This window comes from Aphelocoma coerulescens, chromosome 14, assembly GCF_041296385.1.
Source record: "Aphelocoma coerulescens isolate FSJ_1873_10779 chromosome 14, UR_Acoe_1.0, whole genome shotgun sequence".
In the NCBI taxonomy this organism is placed as follows: domain Eukaryota; kingdom Metazoa; phylum Chordata; class Aves; order Passeriformes; family Corvidae; genus Aphelocoma; species Aphelocoma coerulescens.
The window spans coordinates 16763174-16781124 of record NC_091028.1 but is presented as its reverse complement, the minus strand read 5'-3'; the positions used below and the strand labels follow the sequence as shown (position 1 = coordinate 16781124).

Below are 17951 nucleotides of genomic sequence, written 5' to 3'. Positions count from 1 at the left end.
TCTGTTGTCTTAGTAAGGGAGTCCTGTTAAAGGAAAAACCGTACTACTTTCTGTAGGTAGGAAAGTTTAAAGAAATTACTATTTCTTGTGATTGCCTGTATAGGTAGAGGTGCTTATTTTGTGAGGATGTTGAAGACTGTGAGGTTAAACACACATTCTTTCTTAAAAATAGGAAAATGTGTTACAGATCTGTAGTAAAATTTCCTCTCAGTGCAAAATTCAGATGGTAGTGAGACTGCATGAAGGCCAGCTGGGGTTTGTACACCCTTCCTGTCTCTGTTAAGATGTATCTTCTTTATGCAGCTAATTCCTTTGGGGATGGGGAGGAGGAAGCAGCAGCTCAGTGCTCTAGCTGCTGTCCTTGACTCCTGCTTCTTCTTTACAAAACAGCTGTAGAGCTGCACTGGTACAGGAATATACTTTAGATTTATTTTTCTTTTATCTACAGACAGTTGCAGTATTGGATTTTAATAGGGGAACTTAGTCTTTGCCTCCAGCCTGTTTTCTTCACTCTCTTGCCTGTGGTGATTTCCTGACGCTCCTGCTGAGAAGAGCAAGCAACCCCTGCACTATGCTGGCTGGGGATAAGTTGTGGACACGTGTTTGGTAGCACATGCTGAGTGCTGCAGACAAGACTTGGGGAACAAGGAGGGGCCTGAGGCTGCTTTTTGCTTTGTCTTCCATTTGGAAAACTGTTGGTCCCTTCCCATTCCCTAGAGGGAACACAGAGGTGTGTTTTGGTGTACTCCTCACATGTCCATCATGGGCAAAATGGAAATGGTGCCACATTTACCTGCACTGATGCAGCTGGGAAGTGTTAAAGAGGTGTTGAAGGGCTTCCTTTGGCAAGGAGCTGCTCCTGGTGCTCATGTCAGCGTTGCCTGTGAGAGGGCTGTGATGGTCTGCCTTGCTCTCCGAAGCTCTACCTCTGAAACCTCCACTGATTGTTCCAGGCTACCAATTTGCATTGTGCCCCTGGGGCAGCTCTCTACGATCCAGGCTGGCACCAGGTTGCCCCTGGAGTCAGGAGTGGGCAGGGTTTGTTTTGTGCCTGTGCAAGGTGGCATCTTCTCCCGGCTCCCTCTTCCAAGGAACTGGATTTGGGGATGGTCTGTCATCTCGAGGCTCAAGCTCAGGCTGCCCTGCTGTGTGCTAGCATTCCTCTTGGAAAGTTCTTGTGGTAGTCCCAGCTGTTGCTCTGCAGACTGGGATGCTGGTTTGGGTGGATGCTCTAAACAGCAGGTGCTGCATGGGTGGGTGTCTCACTGTGGAGAGCTTGTGGGAAGAGGTTCTGTGGAAGCAGGATCAGGTTAACTTCTGTGTATGTTCTGTAGGTGCTTCTGTAGCTACTTTGGGCACAGTCAGACTTGTTGCTGTCTTCAGTGTATGTGAAATTCGTAGGCAAATTAACTTTCTCTGTGCTTCCCTAGGCAGTTAACCAGTTGACTTTAATATGAAGATTTGCCTCATTTAATAGTCTTGTTCTTTTAGTCTTGGTCTCCTCCCATTTTCAAATGTGGAAAAGTAGGTTTTGAAATCCTTTTCATTAAACTAAATTATTTTTCCATTTAATTACTGAATTTTCTTTTGGAAAGTGAGCCAGTGCTTTATCTTTTTTGCCATGGTTCTCTGCAGTTTTCTAATAAGAAGCACTTCTAACTTCAGTACGACCCTGGTGATCTGGAGAGGATTGCTGTATCACAGGGTTGGCCTATTTGCAGCAAATTTGTTCATCAGTTCTACTCAAGTGATCTTCTGCCAATGGTAAAAAGTGAAAAGTAGAGTCATTTCTTGTCTGATTCATAGGGATAATATTCATGTTTATTGCCTGTGTAAAGGTCACTATTACTAAGAATCACAGGCTTTTGGATGGACACAGGAGTCTGTGACAGGAGTCAGACTGAGTTGGCTGAACACCCACTTTTAAAGGGAGGCTCCCTCATGTGTGAAGCTCTGTGTTGGCAGCCTGAGAACACTGTGGTTTGGTGCTTTCTGGCTGGAATGCATCTGCTCTCCAAGGGTGGGAAAGCCTCTCCTCCTACCCAGCCCCTGAGGTTTGACTGCAGCTCTGGTCCCTGTTGCCTCCCAGACTTTTTTTCTCGCTTTGGGATTCCTGAGGGTTACCTGTGCTCTACTGCTGCCTTTCCCATCCTCAGCTTCATGGGGTTTCTTCTCTGTGTGGGAAAACTGTGTTTGTGGCTTGGGATTAAAAATAGGTCAATTTCATCAAATTTGATTCTGCCTTGAGTTTTGTGGTTTAGGTTATTCTACGTGGATGTGTGGTTGTAAAGATTGAAAATGGTAGAGTGTGTTCTGGAAAAAAGTTAATTATATATGCTTTTAGAGTCAGATCCTTCATTAGAAGGAACGATTCAACCTCTGGAAACAGGTAACTGTTTGCCATGTGGCTTTATATTAGTGCTTGCCTTGGAGAGTAATATGAGTAACTGCAGTTTATTTACAAGAGACTGAGTCATTATTAGAAGAATTTTATCTGCACAGTGGAAGGTATTTGCATGGTTTGCATGTCCTTGTTTGTGTGAGCTGCAGCATTTGGTGTGGCAGCTTGTAGGTAACTCAGCAGCAGCAATTCTGTATCTCAAAGGCTTCCATGAGGAAACTTTAAAGATGCACCCTGGACCTAGAAATGTAGTGAGCGTACCAAGAGAAGCGTCGTTCAGAATTGAGCCCTGAGGGTCCCTTTTGTTCTCAAATGTATACTCAGTACTCACAGCTGTTCCTTTTTATAATTTCTGGGTACATTTTTCTGCAAAACCCTCATTAGTGGGGTTATATCCTAAGTGCACGTGTCAGATTTACTATGGCAGTCTTGAGCATTTTTTGTTCTCAGAGCTAAATATGGTATAAGCAAGAAATCTTTGTGGCCTACAACATGAAATTAAATTTGAGCTTTTAGGGGAGGATGGTTTATTTGTGGTTTTGTTTTCTTCAGCAATGTTCTAAAGCAGTATGTCACTGGAATGCTTGCTGTTTTTCATATGGGAGCCTTTCAAAACAAATGCTGTCAAGTGCTTAAAATAACTAGCAGTCCCATCTTGGTTGGTCCTTATTCATATAAATAAGAACTAAGTTACTGAACTTTTTCACATTCTCTGGATTTTGTCTTTGTTAAGACTATGCTGAACAATTTATCTTTGGGTTTTTAGAGTAATGAACCAATATTCAGTTTGCAGACTGGAAGGGAAAGCAGTCCACAGTTAATGTGCTGATGATCTGTTTTTATGCATATATGTGCTTTAGTATAAAAACATGAAAATGTCAGACTCTAGACCTACACAAATTTTCCTGAATATCTTTTGAATATTTTCAGGTGGGTATCTTTGCATAAACTATGCATAGAGCCTTTAAAAATGCAAAACTCCTTGTTGCAAATTCCAAATTAACTTTTACACATGAAAATAGAGTTCCATTTACTGACGGCTAACATTTTAGGAGTCAGACATTTGGTTTTTATAAGGAAAAGTGTCATAACCTGAACCTAGAAGTTTTACTCATGGCACTATATTACACTGAATTAAATTGTTCAAAAAAGGGTGCTATTTCAAGCTGACAGGTTTTCTGGAGTGTGCTGCATCTTGGTACAGGCGGGATGTTGTGGGATAACAATTCATGGAAAGATCTCTTGCTTAAAGTCACCTGATTACAGTTGCCTAAAACACCGGGCTTTTGCACATTTCTTCCTGCTCAGCTTTGCAGGAGGACTCAAAGTTACTAACACGTGCCTGCTGTTCTTACAGCTTCACTCCATCATTTACAGAATGTCTTCTCATTGCATTTTAAAATAAAAATAATTTTTAACTAACTATGTAGGAGCTGTGGTTTGAAAAGGAGTGGCTGGAGTGTTGGGTTTGTTTCCATGGAGTGGGTCACATGTGACTTGGTGTTGCATGCTTGAACATAAAGTATGTCCTCATTATTGTATTACGTTATCATTACTGACCTACATTTTCTAGAAAAATAAATGTTCCCTGTCTTGGCACTTAACCCTGTTGCGGGTTGAACTAAACTGATTTGTACACCTGGTCAATTTTCTGTTATTATTTGTAAATACTTGTGTTCCCTGCTTTGTTTGCATATTAAGATTGCAACTGGCAATTCAGATTGAAGTGAAATGCTTGTGTCTCTTTGCCTAACCATTTTCATGTTTACTTTTACTTTTTCACCCTCTCAGATACAAATAGTCCATCTGCAAAGGAAGGCAAGCCTATAGAAAATGGAGTCCTTGTGAATGAAGCCCCTGGAAAGCTGATGCATAGGTGTGTGTTCTCCTTTATTTTTTTCTTCCTCTTGCCCTGCATCCTTTCAAACCAGTCACTCAGATGTGGATAAACAGTAATTTGATGGTCATGGTATTTGTTCGAAGAAAATATATCATGCTGGATCCAGCAGCATGAGAAAGGCGAAGCTGCTGCTGCTCTGTGGTTCCAGGTCCAGCAGTAGGAAATGCTCCAGCAGGCACCTGGAGCACCCACGTAAGCACAGCAGCACGTGGCCTCATCCAGGCCCCTCTCTGGCCAAGCAGGACAAGGTTTGCTGGTGGGAATACATTACTCGTGTCCATACAAGGTGGATCTCTGCAGTGGGTGGCTCAGTCTCTGCGTGGGAGCTGCCCCTGGCACGTGGCAGTTGAACCTCTGGGGCTGCAGCCCCACTCCGGGCTGGTACAGGCTGTTGCACATTTGTGTCTGCACACACAGCTCTCACAATACTCTTTCCATGTGAAGAAACTCTTGTGTTGTAGCAAGATATTGTGGGCTTGGCTTGCATAAAAGGGAGAGTGTTTTATTGGCTGGTCCAGCTTTTGTGTGTGTTCCCAAGGCTTCTGCATTTGACTGCTGTCAGATGGGATGAAGTGCCAGGTGGACCTTTAGTCTGACCTAATAGCAGCTGCTATTGTGCTTGCAAATCACTCTGATGATACCTTTCCAAAATCATCTCCTAGTCTATGCCTTATTCTTACGGTGCTTTAGAGACACTGTATTTCTGGAAGCTAATGAGTGCCTGGGAGTTAAATGGCATGTTTTGAGGCGAGTGCAGGTACCCTTTTTGCACTCCAGCTGCTGCTGTGCTGATGATGAGGTTTGGAAAGGCTGGTCTTGATGTCACAGAGCATTTTTCTTTCTGGCGTGGGATTGTGCAACCAAGACTTCTTTATCTGTCGACTTTATCTGTTACTTGCACCTGAACATGAGTACTTGGGACCTGAATGCTGTCAGGGAGGGTTGGGAGAGTGCACTGAGGGGAGGAGGGAGGTCCGAGTAAACTCTGGCCCTGTGATGGCTGGTTAGGACATCTCCATAGGAGTGTAAACCACTGACTTGGAGCTGTGCACTGTCAAAGCCCAGTTGTGAGATAAACACCTGTCCTATGTCAAGCTAAGACTAAAAAATAAATGTCTTCAAACAGGCAACTCAGTAACTCTTCAACATACAGCAGAGACACTGGGAAGCCACAACACCAGAGCAGCACAGCAGAGCTGCAGAAGCCACTTGCTGAGAAGAATTCCTGGAAACTGATGGAGGCTGACACAGCAAAGACTGGGAGGGTAAGGTCTCCAGTTGCCACTTCCTGTGCCCTCTTTCAGTTTTGGAAAAATCTGTTTCAGAAGAAAGTAACTTCTGAAGACCATGTAACTGGTGTGAGAACAGGCTGAGTGAATTCTTGAACTTGCTGCTTGTGTGTAATACCTGATGGAAGTGTTGCTGTGCCCTCTGCTCCCAAACTTGAGCCCCATGTTTGCCTGTGGAAAGAATGTCGACACAAAACTTCTGTGTGAGATGATGGGCCTGACCACATCAAAGTTTAGAAGGAGAAATGAAAACCTTGCAGCTATTTCTTGGAGAGGTTGTGACAAATTAGGTGACCTAATGAAAACTGCCCTTCAGTGTAAGGAGCTGCAATTGAGTCAGATGAATTTAAGGCAAATTTCCACTGTAGACATAAGTATCTAATCCCAGGGTACCCAGGGCTTTTTGGGAAACCTGAGACTGGGAAAGTGGCAGTTACACCTCCTAGCAATGTTGCTTGAATCCAAGCTTGGATTGCTTGTTGTTGGTTAAAGATAGATCATAGGATAGAAGCCATGTGGAGTAAGGGTTGGTTTGAAGGCTTTTTAATCTTGTGGTACAAAGAGAGAGCCAGAAACTGGAGCTCCTCAGTGAAGTTTTTGGCTCTGCTACTGATGCTCTGTGTTACTTCAGGCAGCTCCCTCCCTACTCCTCCCTTCCCTTGGATGACAAGGGAAGGATGATGTGTGCCTCCCCTGAGGGAATGTTGGATTTGGCATGTCTCCATAGAATGCTTTGCAGCACATGTTCCCAAGCAGTGGCTCTCCAGAGTGCAGCTGCTGTGTTTTCATGGCCTGATGGAGGGATACTGACTTCAAATAGGTGTTGGAGAAGGGGGAGTTGCTGCTTTTGAAACTTAGCTGCAAAATGAGTATTTCTTTTTTGTCTTGTCTTTAGGTAAAGGCAACAGTGTACTGGGACTACATGAAAGCAATTGGACTCTTTATGTCTTTCTTGGCCATTTTCCTCTTTATGTGTAATCATATAGCCTCCTTGGCTTCCAACTACTGGCTGAGTTTATGGACAGATGATCCTGTTATCAATGGGACACAGCAGAACACAACTCTCAGACTGGGAGTATATGGAGCACTGGGAATTTCTCAAGGTTTGCTTGGTCTTGTGTATTTTAAGATTTGCTGATTCAGTGTTTCTAATACTCTTGGTGCCTGCAGCAGCATTTTGCTAAGGATTTGAGTGTGGGTTTTTGTAGAAAGATGAAAAACCTGAATTTAAAAAACACCAAGAAAACCAACCTATAAAATTATTCAGTTAGTAAATGTGGTTTTTCTTTCATTTGTACAAAGTGAGAAGTGTTTTGCTGGTTGATGAACCAGAATTGTAGCAAAATGTCTGATCTGAGAAGTGGCTCCTTGGCCTGTCAGCAGACTATGCTGGCCTGGTGTGCAGGGGCAGTTTGTCACCAGAGACAGTGGCTGTGCTGCCTCCCTGCAGCCCCAGCCTGGCTCAGCTGCCCTGGCTGGGCTTTGCTCTGGCTGCTTGTGGCTCCATCCAGGGCACTGTGAAGAGGCTGCTTCAGTCATGTTTTGTTTTGTGTCCTCTTTGTGGTTTAGAGTTTGTTTGCCATGAAACCCAATGCCCCAAGTACCCCACTTCAGAATTGGTATGAAAATCCCACAATAAAAAACAAATGCCAAGTGAAAAATTCAGTGATTTTTACTCAGGGAAAGTGTTCAAATATTACACAAATTTTTGTAATGGAGAAGCAACTTCTTCCATGAAAGGAATGTGATGTTTTCACTGATTTTTTTTTTTTTTTTAATTACTTGGTGTATTTGCTGAGTCTACCTGAAATGAACCCTAGTTCTCAGGATTATTGTACTAGAGACATGCTAATGCTCAGTGATAACAAAATGAGGAAAATGTTTTGTGTGAGAGGTGGCAGCAGTTAAAAATGGGTCTCCTTTTCTAGGTATTGCTGTGTTTGGCTACTCCATGGTTGTGTCAATAGGAGGAATATTTGCATCACGACACCTGCACCTTAACCTGCTGCACAATGTGCTCAGGTCTCCAATGAGTTTCTTCGAACGCACTCCCAGTGGGAATCTGGTGAACCGTTTCTCCAAGGAGATAGACACCATTGACTCCACCATTCCACCCATCATCAAGATGTTCATGGGCTCCACATTTAACGTGATTGGGGCTTGTATCATCATTCTGCTGGCCACACCTATAGCTGCTGTCATCATTCCACCCCTGGGACTTGTCTACTTGTTTGTGCAGGTAAAGAGTGTTACCTGGGGGAACCAGGACCAGCTGTCACATCTTCTGTTATTTAAGACAGCTCTTACTCTGCACTAGGAAGGATTTCAATGTGTTGGATTTGAGTCATGCTTGACTGACTGTGCTTTGCATGGTTTACTGATAACCTGACGTTAGCACAGCCTTTCCTTCCTTTGTCAAGTGTAAAATGACCTCTGTGCAGAAGTAAATCCTTTAATACCTACTTTATAAAAATGCCATTAGATTTTGTGGCAAATATTGTACAGCTTGATGCTCAGAGCCCAAATATGGAAAACATATGGGCTTTTCCAAAAACCTCTTTTCAAATATGAGAGTAGTCTTTAGAGGGGTGTGTGTCTGTATTGCTCATGTGCCTGTTTCATCAGACTATTGTCTACAGAGCAAGAGAGTGGATGGCAGCCTTTCACTCCTGTCCTGAGTGGGCAGGGTGTGCTTGCTTCACTGTGGCTTTACTCCTAGAAACTGGTAGAGCCTGCACAGATAGAAGAGAACAGCTGGGGTTTGGCTCTTGAATTAGTAAACCCATTTGGCTCCATGAGTTAACCTTAAAGGTGGTGATGTGTGTGTTTTAAATGGTTGAACTAAACTTTCTGATAAAAGAAAGAGGAGAAAATGGCTCTGGCATGAGATGGTTTGATTGACAGTTGTTTAAAGGCAGCAGAATGTATGCAATGGTCTTTTAGGCCTAAAGGTGTTGGAGACAGTGTGTATTTCCATGTGTAAGTTGAATCTCTGTCACTAACAGCCCAGATGGCAGGGAACTGTTTATGATTCCCCTTGTTTTTCCAGACACAGTCTGGATATAACCATAATTCTCATACTCTGATTTGCAGAGATTTTATGTGGCCACTTCGAGGCAGCTCAAGCGCCTTGAGTCCGTCAGTCGTTCTCCTGTGTATTCCCACTTCAATGAGACTCTCCTGGGAGTCAGTGTTATCCGAGCCTTTGAGGAGCAGAAACGTTTCATCAAGCAGAATGACATGAAGGTGGATGAGAATCAGAAAGCTTATTATCCAAGCATTGTTGCTAACAGGTAACAGCAGAACAGCAGTTATCTGGGGAGGACATGGATCTGCTGGCTGTGCTCCTTATCAGTCACAGCTCTTGGCATACTTGTCCAGGGGAGGGTGGCCTGTGTGGATAAATCAGTTTCAGAGATGTTTTGTTTAAATTCTGTGATGAAATTAAAATTACTTCTGAATCTCTCACCTTTCTGAGAGTTCCTGCCTTACTGCTGGCTTATATTCTTTTAAAAGTTTTGATTTATTGATCCCAGTGTCCAGAAAGCAGTTGTAGTTAAGACAGGAATTTATTCACCTGAAACATTCATTCATTTTGGATGCCTCTAGGTTCACATGCTGCTGAAGCAGAACCTCACATATCTTGCAGTGCCTGTGTTACTAGCAGGACACACATGCCATGTTATTAATCTTACATAAAAAAGATGTGTGACAGACCATTTGTTGTCCACATCCCTGATCTCTGTGGGTGAAGTACTGGAAAGATGTTTTTGTGCCTTGCAGATGGCTGGCTGTGCGTCTGGAGTACGTAGGGAACTGCATTGTCCTGTTTGCAGCACTATTTGCAGTGATTGCACGCAACAAACTCAGTGCAGGGCTGGTTGGCCTCTCAGTGTCCTACTCACTGCAGGTAAGTTGGCCTTTTTTAAAAAGAGCAAAACCTCTGAATTGTTAGACTGCATCAGAAAGTCAGAACCTTGATATGGCTTTGGATGGAAAACTAATACAAGGAACATAGAAAATAATAATTACGAATAGTGTCTGAGAAGATGCTGGGAAGTTCCCTCTGTGCCTTCCCTGTGGGAGAGGATGTGGCCAAGGTGTCTCATCCCCTGCATCTTAAAGGCATTTAGGCTTTCGTTCTGTCCAGCATTGATTAGTCAAGATCTTGCCTGTGTTTATGCATTCCATGAAATTGCAATGCTTTGGTCGTTCCATGCTTTTCATTTATTGCAGGTAACCTATTTAGTGTAAACTGCTCTCTGACTTCTTTCCTTCTTGCAGATTACAGCTTACTTGAACTGGCTGGTTCGCATGTCATCGGAGCTGGAAACCAACATTGTTGCTGTTGAAAGAGTCAAAGAATACGCTGAAATGGAGAAGGAGGTACGCTGAGTTGTCCACCGCACTTGTGGAAGTCACTGCCCTATTCTGAGGTCCCAGCTGCCCACTGAATGGGTTGGAGGGTGGGCCTGTGCTCTGAGCTGAGGGGTGGGACAGAGCTCAGGGCTGTGAGTGCCTGCCAGGGACAGGCTGGGTCTCAGTGGGGAGTTCCTGTTGGTGCTTTTGTGGTGCATCCACTGGTATTTACAGAGTGCTGTTTAGGAAATGTGCTCTTACATCCTGGGCTAAGCAGTAGGTTTGTACAGATGTTTTGGTTTCCTAAGTCTTTAAACATCACATTCTTATTTGTTTCTCTTTTTGCACTCAGTATGGGGAATAAAAAAGGTTTTACTTTTTTTTCTTTTGATTTAAATCACATAACTCATTTCATCTGCAGTTGTTCCCTTTATGGTTACAGAGTTCCCTGGGGCTTCTCTTTGCCTTGCTTATCACTTGAACCTGACCTGGGTCACTATTTTTGCAACCAAACATTATGAAGACCCTTCCTAGAATTTTTTCTTGAGTTCTGGTAGCAGACCAGTGTTTATACATTTAAAAGCCTTTTCATTTGGCAGTGGCAGTGAATGCAGTGGGGTGTGTTCTTTCCTTTCTCTCCTCTGTGGGAGGCTGAGGCAGCAGCTTTTTACTAGCTTATTAATGTTCTAGTGCCCAGTCCCAGCTAAACTGCTTGTAGTTGCACATGTGGCTGCCCCAGAGGTTTCCTTGCTGTGGTGGGGTGTACAGACAGGTTCCCTGAATGTGTGCTGCCTGCATGATTCTGCCATTGGCAAGAGGAAAATTTCTCCAGCAAGTGGGCCTTGAGGTAGCCAAGCCCTTGGCTACACACACCATTTCATCTGTCTTGAGGTAATTCTCTCCCTCTCTTCTCATCACAGTTCCTTTTGCAAATTACACACTAAGAAGGATTTTTCTTAATTGCATTCTGTGAGTCCTCTGAGCCTGTGTTGGTTGAAGCAGGAGCTGATCAGAGGTGTCTGTGTGGCTCTTTCAGGCTGAGTGGAGCATTGAACAAACGTCCCCAGCCAGTAGCTGGCCCGAGGAAGGGAAGGTGGAGTTCCGAGGCTACGGTTTGCGCTACCGCGAGGACTTGGATCTGGTTCTGAAAAACATAAATGTTACCATCAATGGGGGTGAAAAGGTAATGACTCTGAATTCATAATAGAGCGTTGCAGTTCACAGGTCTGCATGCAAAAGCAAAAGAGAGGTTTAACCCTGTTGTGTGTCTGGGGTTCTTAAGAACTAGAAAAGCTTCTGCGGAATCAGCCCTGTTGAAACTGCAGATGTCGTGGGCTCTCAGCCTTTGCAAGGTGTGTTTTGCATCATGGATAAAGAGACTCTGTTGTGTGGGGCTGCCAAGTATCACTTGGCCTGGTTTCACTGGGAGATGAGGTTTATCCTGTCTTCTCTCCCCTTCCCAGGGAATTTTGCTAATTTCTTTGCTGTAAGCAAAGAGAAGTAGGTTGCAAAGAGATTAATTTAATTATAATCTCAGGAAAATAGCCTGCAGAGGGGGGAAGCCTGATCTAGTGAGGCAGAAGTTGCAAGGTGAGACTGCAGGAAAAAATGGGACTTCAGAGCAGATTCTCTGGATCTGGCCAAGCTGATCTGTGTGTTTCTCCTCCTTCTTCCTTGCCCGTGCACTCACACGTGTCCTACCCCAGTCCCGTGTGGATTCTCTGATGTCTGTTAATAGTGTGATCTTGCACAGCAGAATAAAAGGTAGCTGTGACAGATCTACTATCCAGCTTCCTTATTTGTGGTAGCCAGCTGGGCATTTGTTTTCTCCTGAGTGCACACTTTCTACCTACAAATAGGTATAGGTAGCAGAATGCTACCTCAAGAGGTAGGAATGGGCAGATGGCAAGAAGTGTATCAGCCCACCAAAGTAGCAATCTTTTATATTTGTTTTTAAAAAAGAGAAGAATTGATCAAGACTTCGGTCTAACTGGGAAGTAAAATGTACAGTGTGAAACTGAGAGCTTTTGGTGTGCGGGTAACCCCAAAAGTAAGACAGCCTTCAGAAAATGTGTTGGTTTCAGGTGGAAATGCTTGGAAATGCTTTAACTCAGTAAGTTGTTCTTGTATTTCTTCCCAACAGATTGGAATAGTTGGAAGAACAGGAGCTGGAAAATCCTCACTTACTTTGGGTTTGTTTCGCATTAATGAAGCAGCCGAAGGTGAAATTATTATTGATGGGATTAATATCGCAAAGATAGGGCTCCATGACCTGCGGTTCAAGATCACCATCATCCCCCAGGTAGGTGCAAAATCCTGCCACTACCAGAACTCCTTGGGTAACAGTGATGTTTCCATAAAGTACTGAGGAGAAAATTGTTACTTCTGCTCTGATGTGTGCTATGAAATTCAGTCCCTTCAAATTGCTCTTTCATGGACTTGAAACCGAGTTTTTCTCCCTAGGCTGGTTTCAGTTTGCCTGTGCCAGCTAACAAGTAGGAGCTTGGCTGTGGCTGAGCCATGTTGTGGAAGCAAAACCTTGGCCTCTGGACTCAGGAGCTGTTCACTTACATACTACAGACAGCTTAGCCTGAATGGGAAGGGCTGATCCCAGCTGAATACCTGCTTGGGATCCCTTTGTGAACTGGGCACAGTGTGTGCTATCAGTGCTGTTCTTTCACAGAAACCTGTACATAACCATCCCAGTCTAGCCCAGCAACTGTGGATTTGATAGTCCTAAACATTTAGAAATACAGCTTTATGAGCATTGGATTTAGTCTCAAGTCTTTTTGTTCTTACTGTGTAGCCTTTATTGCCTGTTCTGATTCAAAGTAAGACTATAAAATGTGATGTTAATAATTATCATTGCAGCAGACTGGCAAAAACAAGTGAGCTCACTGTAAAAGGTTTTCTGCACCACTTCTTTTGGAAATCTGGAGGGGACCTCACTTTCTCCTTTTGATTGCTTTGCATCAGTATTTCCAAAGTAGTATTTCTTCCTATCCAAGAGAAAAAGAGGTGTAATTTCATTCATACTGCAGCTGAAGAGTTTTGAAATATTTACAGATGGTTAATTCCCTAAGAAGTGAAGAGTTGACCTAGTAGTCCCTGCTGACAGAAGGTTGAGCAGGGAGGGCCTCTTTTGTTGCCTAGTGGTCCAGTAAAAAGAAAGTTGGCTGGGGTTTGGGTATTTTGGTTTGTTTGTTTGTTTGTTTTGTTGGGGTTTTCTTCTGAATTCACGAGTTCCTAACTAATGGAAAGGTCTGGACTGAAAGAATCTGCAGAGGGCAGAGGTCAGGCCCCCAAGAGGAGTAAGGAATAAGAGTGAGGGAGAATAATCTGTCACTGGAAGAAAACAAGCCCTCACTCCTAAATTCATTACATTAGCATGCTTGCAGCTGCATCTGTACATGTTGTTTCCTTTTGTTATCTAAGAAATATTTTTGGAGCACTTGCCATGTTCTTTGTACATTGTCAATTACCTCTTTCCATGACCAGGATCCAATATTGTTTTCTGGCTCTCTGCGTATGAATCTTGATCCTTTTGACCAACACTCTGATGAAGACATTTGGAGGTCTTTGGAACTGGCTCACCTGAAGAACTTTGTATCATCCCTTCCTGATAAACTGAATCATGAGTGTGCTGAGGGTGGTGAGAACCTCAGGTAGGTCAAAGAACTGTGCTTGTGAAAATTCTAATACCTCCCAGGCCTGTGTGAGAATCTGGGGAGGCAGCTGGAGAATTCTTAATGTGTGACCAGGCAATCAACCAACTAGGTTTTATTCAACATGTTTTTAGCTCTTGAGTTTGGGGATTTCAAATAATTTAAGGAATATTTGGAATGCTCTGAGGTTTGTCAGTTCTCTTAGAAAGCATTTTAGCAGCAGCAGTTATTCTAAGGAAGCTGTTCACTTGCTATTTGCACCTTAACAGGGTTTTATATGTTCAGTTTGTAGAAACCACTTAAGTCCAGTCCCCAACACTGCACTAATTCAGTGAATCAGCCTGATGCAGTTATGCTGAAACCACTTGTATTCTCTTACTACATTGCGAGGACTTCATTTGAGGGGGATGTAGTTTCAGAAGCTGTTAGATATTCTGCAGGGAAATAGTAAGACTGACCTTATCTTTAGAACAAGGAATTGCCAGGTTTCAAAATGAATACCAATTAATGCTGCAAACTTGTTCTGACTTTTCTCCCCACCCCATCCCATCTGTGCAGTGTGGGACAGCGCCAGCTGGTGTGCTTGGCACGAGCTCTGCTCAGGAAGTCCAAAATCCTGGTTCTGGACGAAGCCACTGCTGCTGTTGATCTTGAAACAGATAAGCTCATACAGTCAACTATAAAGTCTCAATTTGAAGAATGTACTGTATTAACTATAGCACATCGTCTGAACACAATCATGGACTACACGAGGTAAGGTGATACTGCTTTTATCTTGCTGACTGTGTGACCTGCACTGTGCTCAAAAAATCTTTGTGTTAGTTGGATGTTTACTGGTTCATTTCTAGCTGCCTCTGCACAGGGCTGCTGGAATCCCTGGTTTGATGGCTAGGGTGTGCATGTTCTGGCTTGTGGTGGCTGTGCTTGGCCTGGGGAGCTCCTCTTGTCCCTCTGTCACACTGCTGTTGTGCTGTTCCTGCCTGGGCAAACTGGGAAGGGGAGAGAGGCAAGGACAGGAGTCTGTTCTTGGGTCTTGCCCTAATTTAGGCACAGACAGCATGGGGAATCTAAAGGGGCAGATCCTGCCCTCTGAAGTTTATTTGGTGTTTTCACTTTCCACCACTGCTGGTTATAGTTCATACAGCCTCCCTCAAGTTCAGCTGCCTTGCTAAGGTGTGGTTGAGGGCCAAGTTGTTGTCTCATATTTCAGTTTTAGCTCTCTTGTCCCTTTTATCACAGAATGGCAAAGTGACCAGTGGTAGGATTTCAGTGTACTTTTGTAGCCCTCTCTTTGTGCTGTCAGCAGTGACAGATCAGAGGGAGGAGCACTGCCCGTGCCAGCCACAGCCCCAGCAGTGCTGCCAGCAGGCGAGCACCCAGTTCAGCCACGGCAGTGGTGACACCAGGCAGCAGCCCCTGCCAGGGCTTGGTGACCATCTCTGCAGTGCCTGGCCATCCATGGAGGGAGCTGCAACAGTGTTTAGCAGTGAGCTGACCACTGACTTCGTGCACTTCCTGGTCCCAGTTGCATGTTTTTGTTTTGTCACAGAAGCTGTGTAACAGCAGTTGGTGTGGAGAGGTGTTATGGGAAGGTTATTTATCCCAGCTCTTGCAAGGTCTTACAGGCCCTCTCACACCTTGACAAGAAGTGCTGCCAGCTTGTTTCTGGCTGGCTCAGAGTGCAGTCCAGAGTCTCCTGGCTGTCTGCAGATGGCTGGGTAACCATGTGCTACATAAACAATGCAGCACACAGACCATCTGCAGTGAGAACCTTGCCTGTTCATACAGTCAGCACTGTCTTCACTTGCAAATAATGGCTATGCTGCAGTCTCTGTCTGCACACATATATCCATGTTCACTGGCTTTCTGGATCTTTTTGTGACCATTTTTTCTTTTTTTGTTTTTTTTTTTTTCTTTTCGTCTCCTTGTTTTACAGAGTGTTAGTCCTGGAGAGAGGAGAAGTGGTGGAGTGTGGTACCCCAGACCAACTACTTCAGGAAAAAGGCATTTTCTATAGCATGGCCAAAGATTCAGGCTTGGTGTAGCATTTGAACTTGGCTATTTACTGTGGGGAAGAGGGAGGTGATAGATTTGGAGAACTGTAACTTCCCCTGAGCTGGACTGAACCACACAGCTGAGTTTCAGACACAGTGAAGTTAGCCAGAGCATGGCAATGGAAGAAACATAAAGATGCAATTTTTTCTTACACTTTATTTCTCCTTAGTATTGATTTTAGCCACCTTTAGGAGAAGCACATACACGGTGCAAGACACTTCAGAGACTCCTATTTTTTGCCTGAAATCTGTCATTATATGCTCAGATGTACGGCTGAGCGATTCATCAGAGAAGTTCAGAAAAGCTTTTTCTTCTCATCTACTCTTACGTTCTGAAGTTCCCTCCCTTTTATTTTTTTTTTAAACATTTTTGCAAATTCTAGTTATTTGCTTGTTTGTGGATTCCTCATTTCATGAGCCATCTATTGTGGGATGCACTTGGAACATTTTGTGGCATATAGTACTATAGTCCAAAGATTTTTCTTCTTGTGAAATAAAATGTGTGCCAGACTTTCTCATTATGGCATTTACTGTACATGGTTAATGCTTTATGCATTGTCCTAAAGGTTTCATGTGTTTACAGCATAGAGCAGCAAGTTCACTGTAATGTCAGTAGTGCTGATGTGAAAAAGCACAGTCAACTTCAAAGCAGTATTTAAGCATGTCTAGAATGACAATCACTCCAAAACCAAATTGGTGCAGCAGTTGGTGCGTTGCTGTGTGCAGTCCCTGATCTTATACCCAGCTCACTCAGGAATTCCGACTGGGGTGCCCAATGCTGGTGACACCCGTGGGGATGAGGCTGAGAGTGAGGATTCGCCTGAGCAGAGGCTGCAGGCTCAGGGTGACGTTGATTCTAACACCCTTGGCTTTGGCAGTTCTGTGCTTTCATAGCAGCTCTGCCACATCAAGGACCATTAGCCTTATATCAAAGAAACATGCCCTTCATGCTGCTGCTGTTGACTCTTAAATTTTGTGGGAAAATGTTCTGTTACAGTTGTTTAAAAAAAAAATTAGTGTTTTTAAAGTTGTGTGTCGGAAGGGTCTAACAATTAAACTAGCAATGGAGTCTGGTTTTCAAGAGCCATGCTGAGTTTTCATCTTTCTGTGGTAAGAAAAAAGTTACTTTTCTAATGTTCTGATTAGTCTTATTTTAAAGGAAAATGCTGGAAGAAAGCAAACTAAGTCAGATGGATCCAAATACACAGCACTGAGAATGTGGACTTCTGTGGTTGATATTGCTGACCTTAATACTAGACAATTGTTGTCCTTAGAGTAAAGCTATTTATTTTTTTGTAAATTATGACTCTCTGAAATTGAATAGACTGGAAATTTCTTTGGTATTTTTTGTAATGACAATGCAAATATTTGCAAAGAACTTGCAGTAAAAAATTGTTTGAAAGAAAATGTGTTATTTCTTGCCTTGTGTTTGACAAAGGGTTTTCTTTGTCAGTTTAGCTTTTTGCCTTGAAAATAGAAATTGCTGGTCCTGCTTAGACTAATCATTCTGCTCGGCCTGATGTCTGGGGTTGTTAGGGTGGTGGGTAAGAAGCCATGAGTGCAGGTAACTGTGCTGTGGTAGAGCTGGCTCATTTTGTGGTTTGCTGAGTAGCCCAGGTCATCATGATGGATTAGCAGAGCAGGGAGCAGGAGTCACAGTGCTGTGGACCTTTGTCATCCCCAGTGGTGTCCATGGCCCGTGTCTGCCACGACTCCTGAGCTTGGTGTGAATTTTCTGTCTGGAAATTGAATGGCAGGGGCTGATTGGGGAGTTTGGGGAGGAGCTGTGGGTTTTAGTTTTTCAAATCCTGGAACACTTGTGCAGCACTGTGATGGACAGAAGGGTGGAATGATTGGAGCGTGTGTTTTATAGGAACAGAGTACAGGGCAGAGCAGGGGGTCTGTGGGTAAGGGATGTGGCTGGTGTTGTACATTAAGGTGGAGATGAAGCTCCCTGCAGAGACCCAGAGGAGAAACTGAATACCACTGAGACACTTCTCCTGCTTGGGAACAGGCATCCTCCAGGAACACTTTGTGATCCTCCCCTTCCACCCCATCCTTGGGAGACCCCTGGCAAGGAACAGGGAAAGGAGCTGCTGTACAGTTGAATTTACTGTATCTGATTTCAGTGCATGTTGATGTATCTTGCCTGACATTGTTTACTGCAACATGGAAGATTTCTCACATCTGGAAAAGCTGATTCTGCCAAAAAACCAGCTCAGAATTTTTAGGAGACCTGAAAAAACCACCCTGTTTCATGTGTGTCAACAGAGCTACTTCTAT

At 43.8% G+C, this 17951-nt stretch overlaps 1 protein-coding gene across 1 annotated transcript in view; it reads left to right on the top strand.

Annotated features, from left to right (window-relative positions):
• Nucleotides 1-16189, top strand: part of LOC138118903 (multidrug resistance-associated protein 1-like) — a 48373-nt gene extending 32184 nt beyond the window's left edge. The window contains 12 exon segments of the mRNA XM_069030224.1: nt 4193-4277; nt 5428-5566; nt 6486-6693; nt 7519-7829; nt 8684-8883; nt 9374-9500; nt 9875-9976; nt 10986-11132; nt 12093-12251; nt 13448-13614; nt 14173-14367; nt 15551-16189. Coding sequence (XP_068886325.1) covers nt 4193-4277; nt 5428-5566; nt 6486-6693; nt 7519-7829; nt 8684-8883; nt 9374-9500; nt 9875-9976; nt 10986-11132; nt 12093-12251; nt 13448-13614; nt 14173-14367; nt 15551-15659 — 1949 coding nt within the window. The 3' untranslated portion in view covers nt 15660-16189.
• Nucleotides 16190-17951: the final 1762 nt, after the last annotated feature.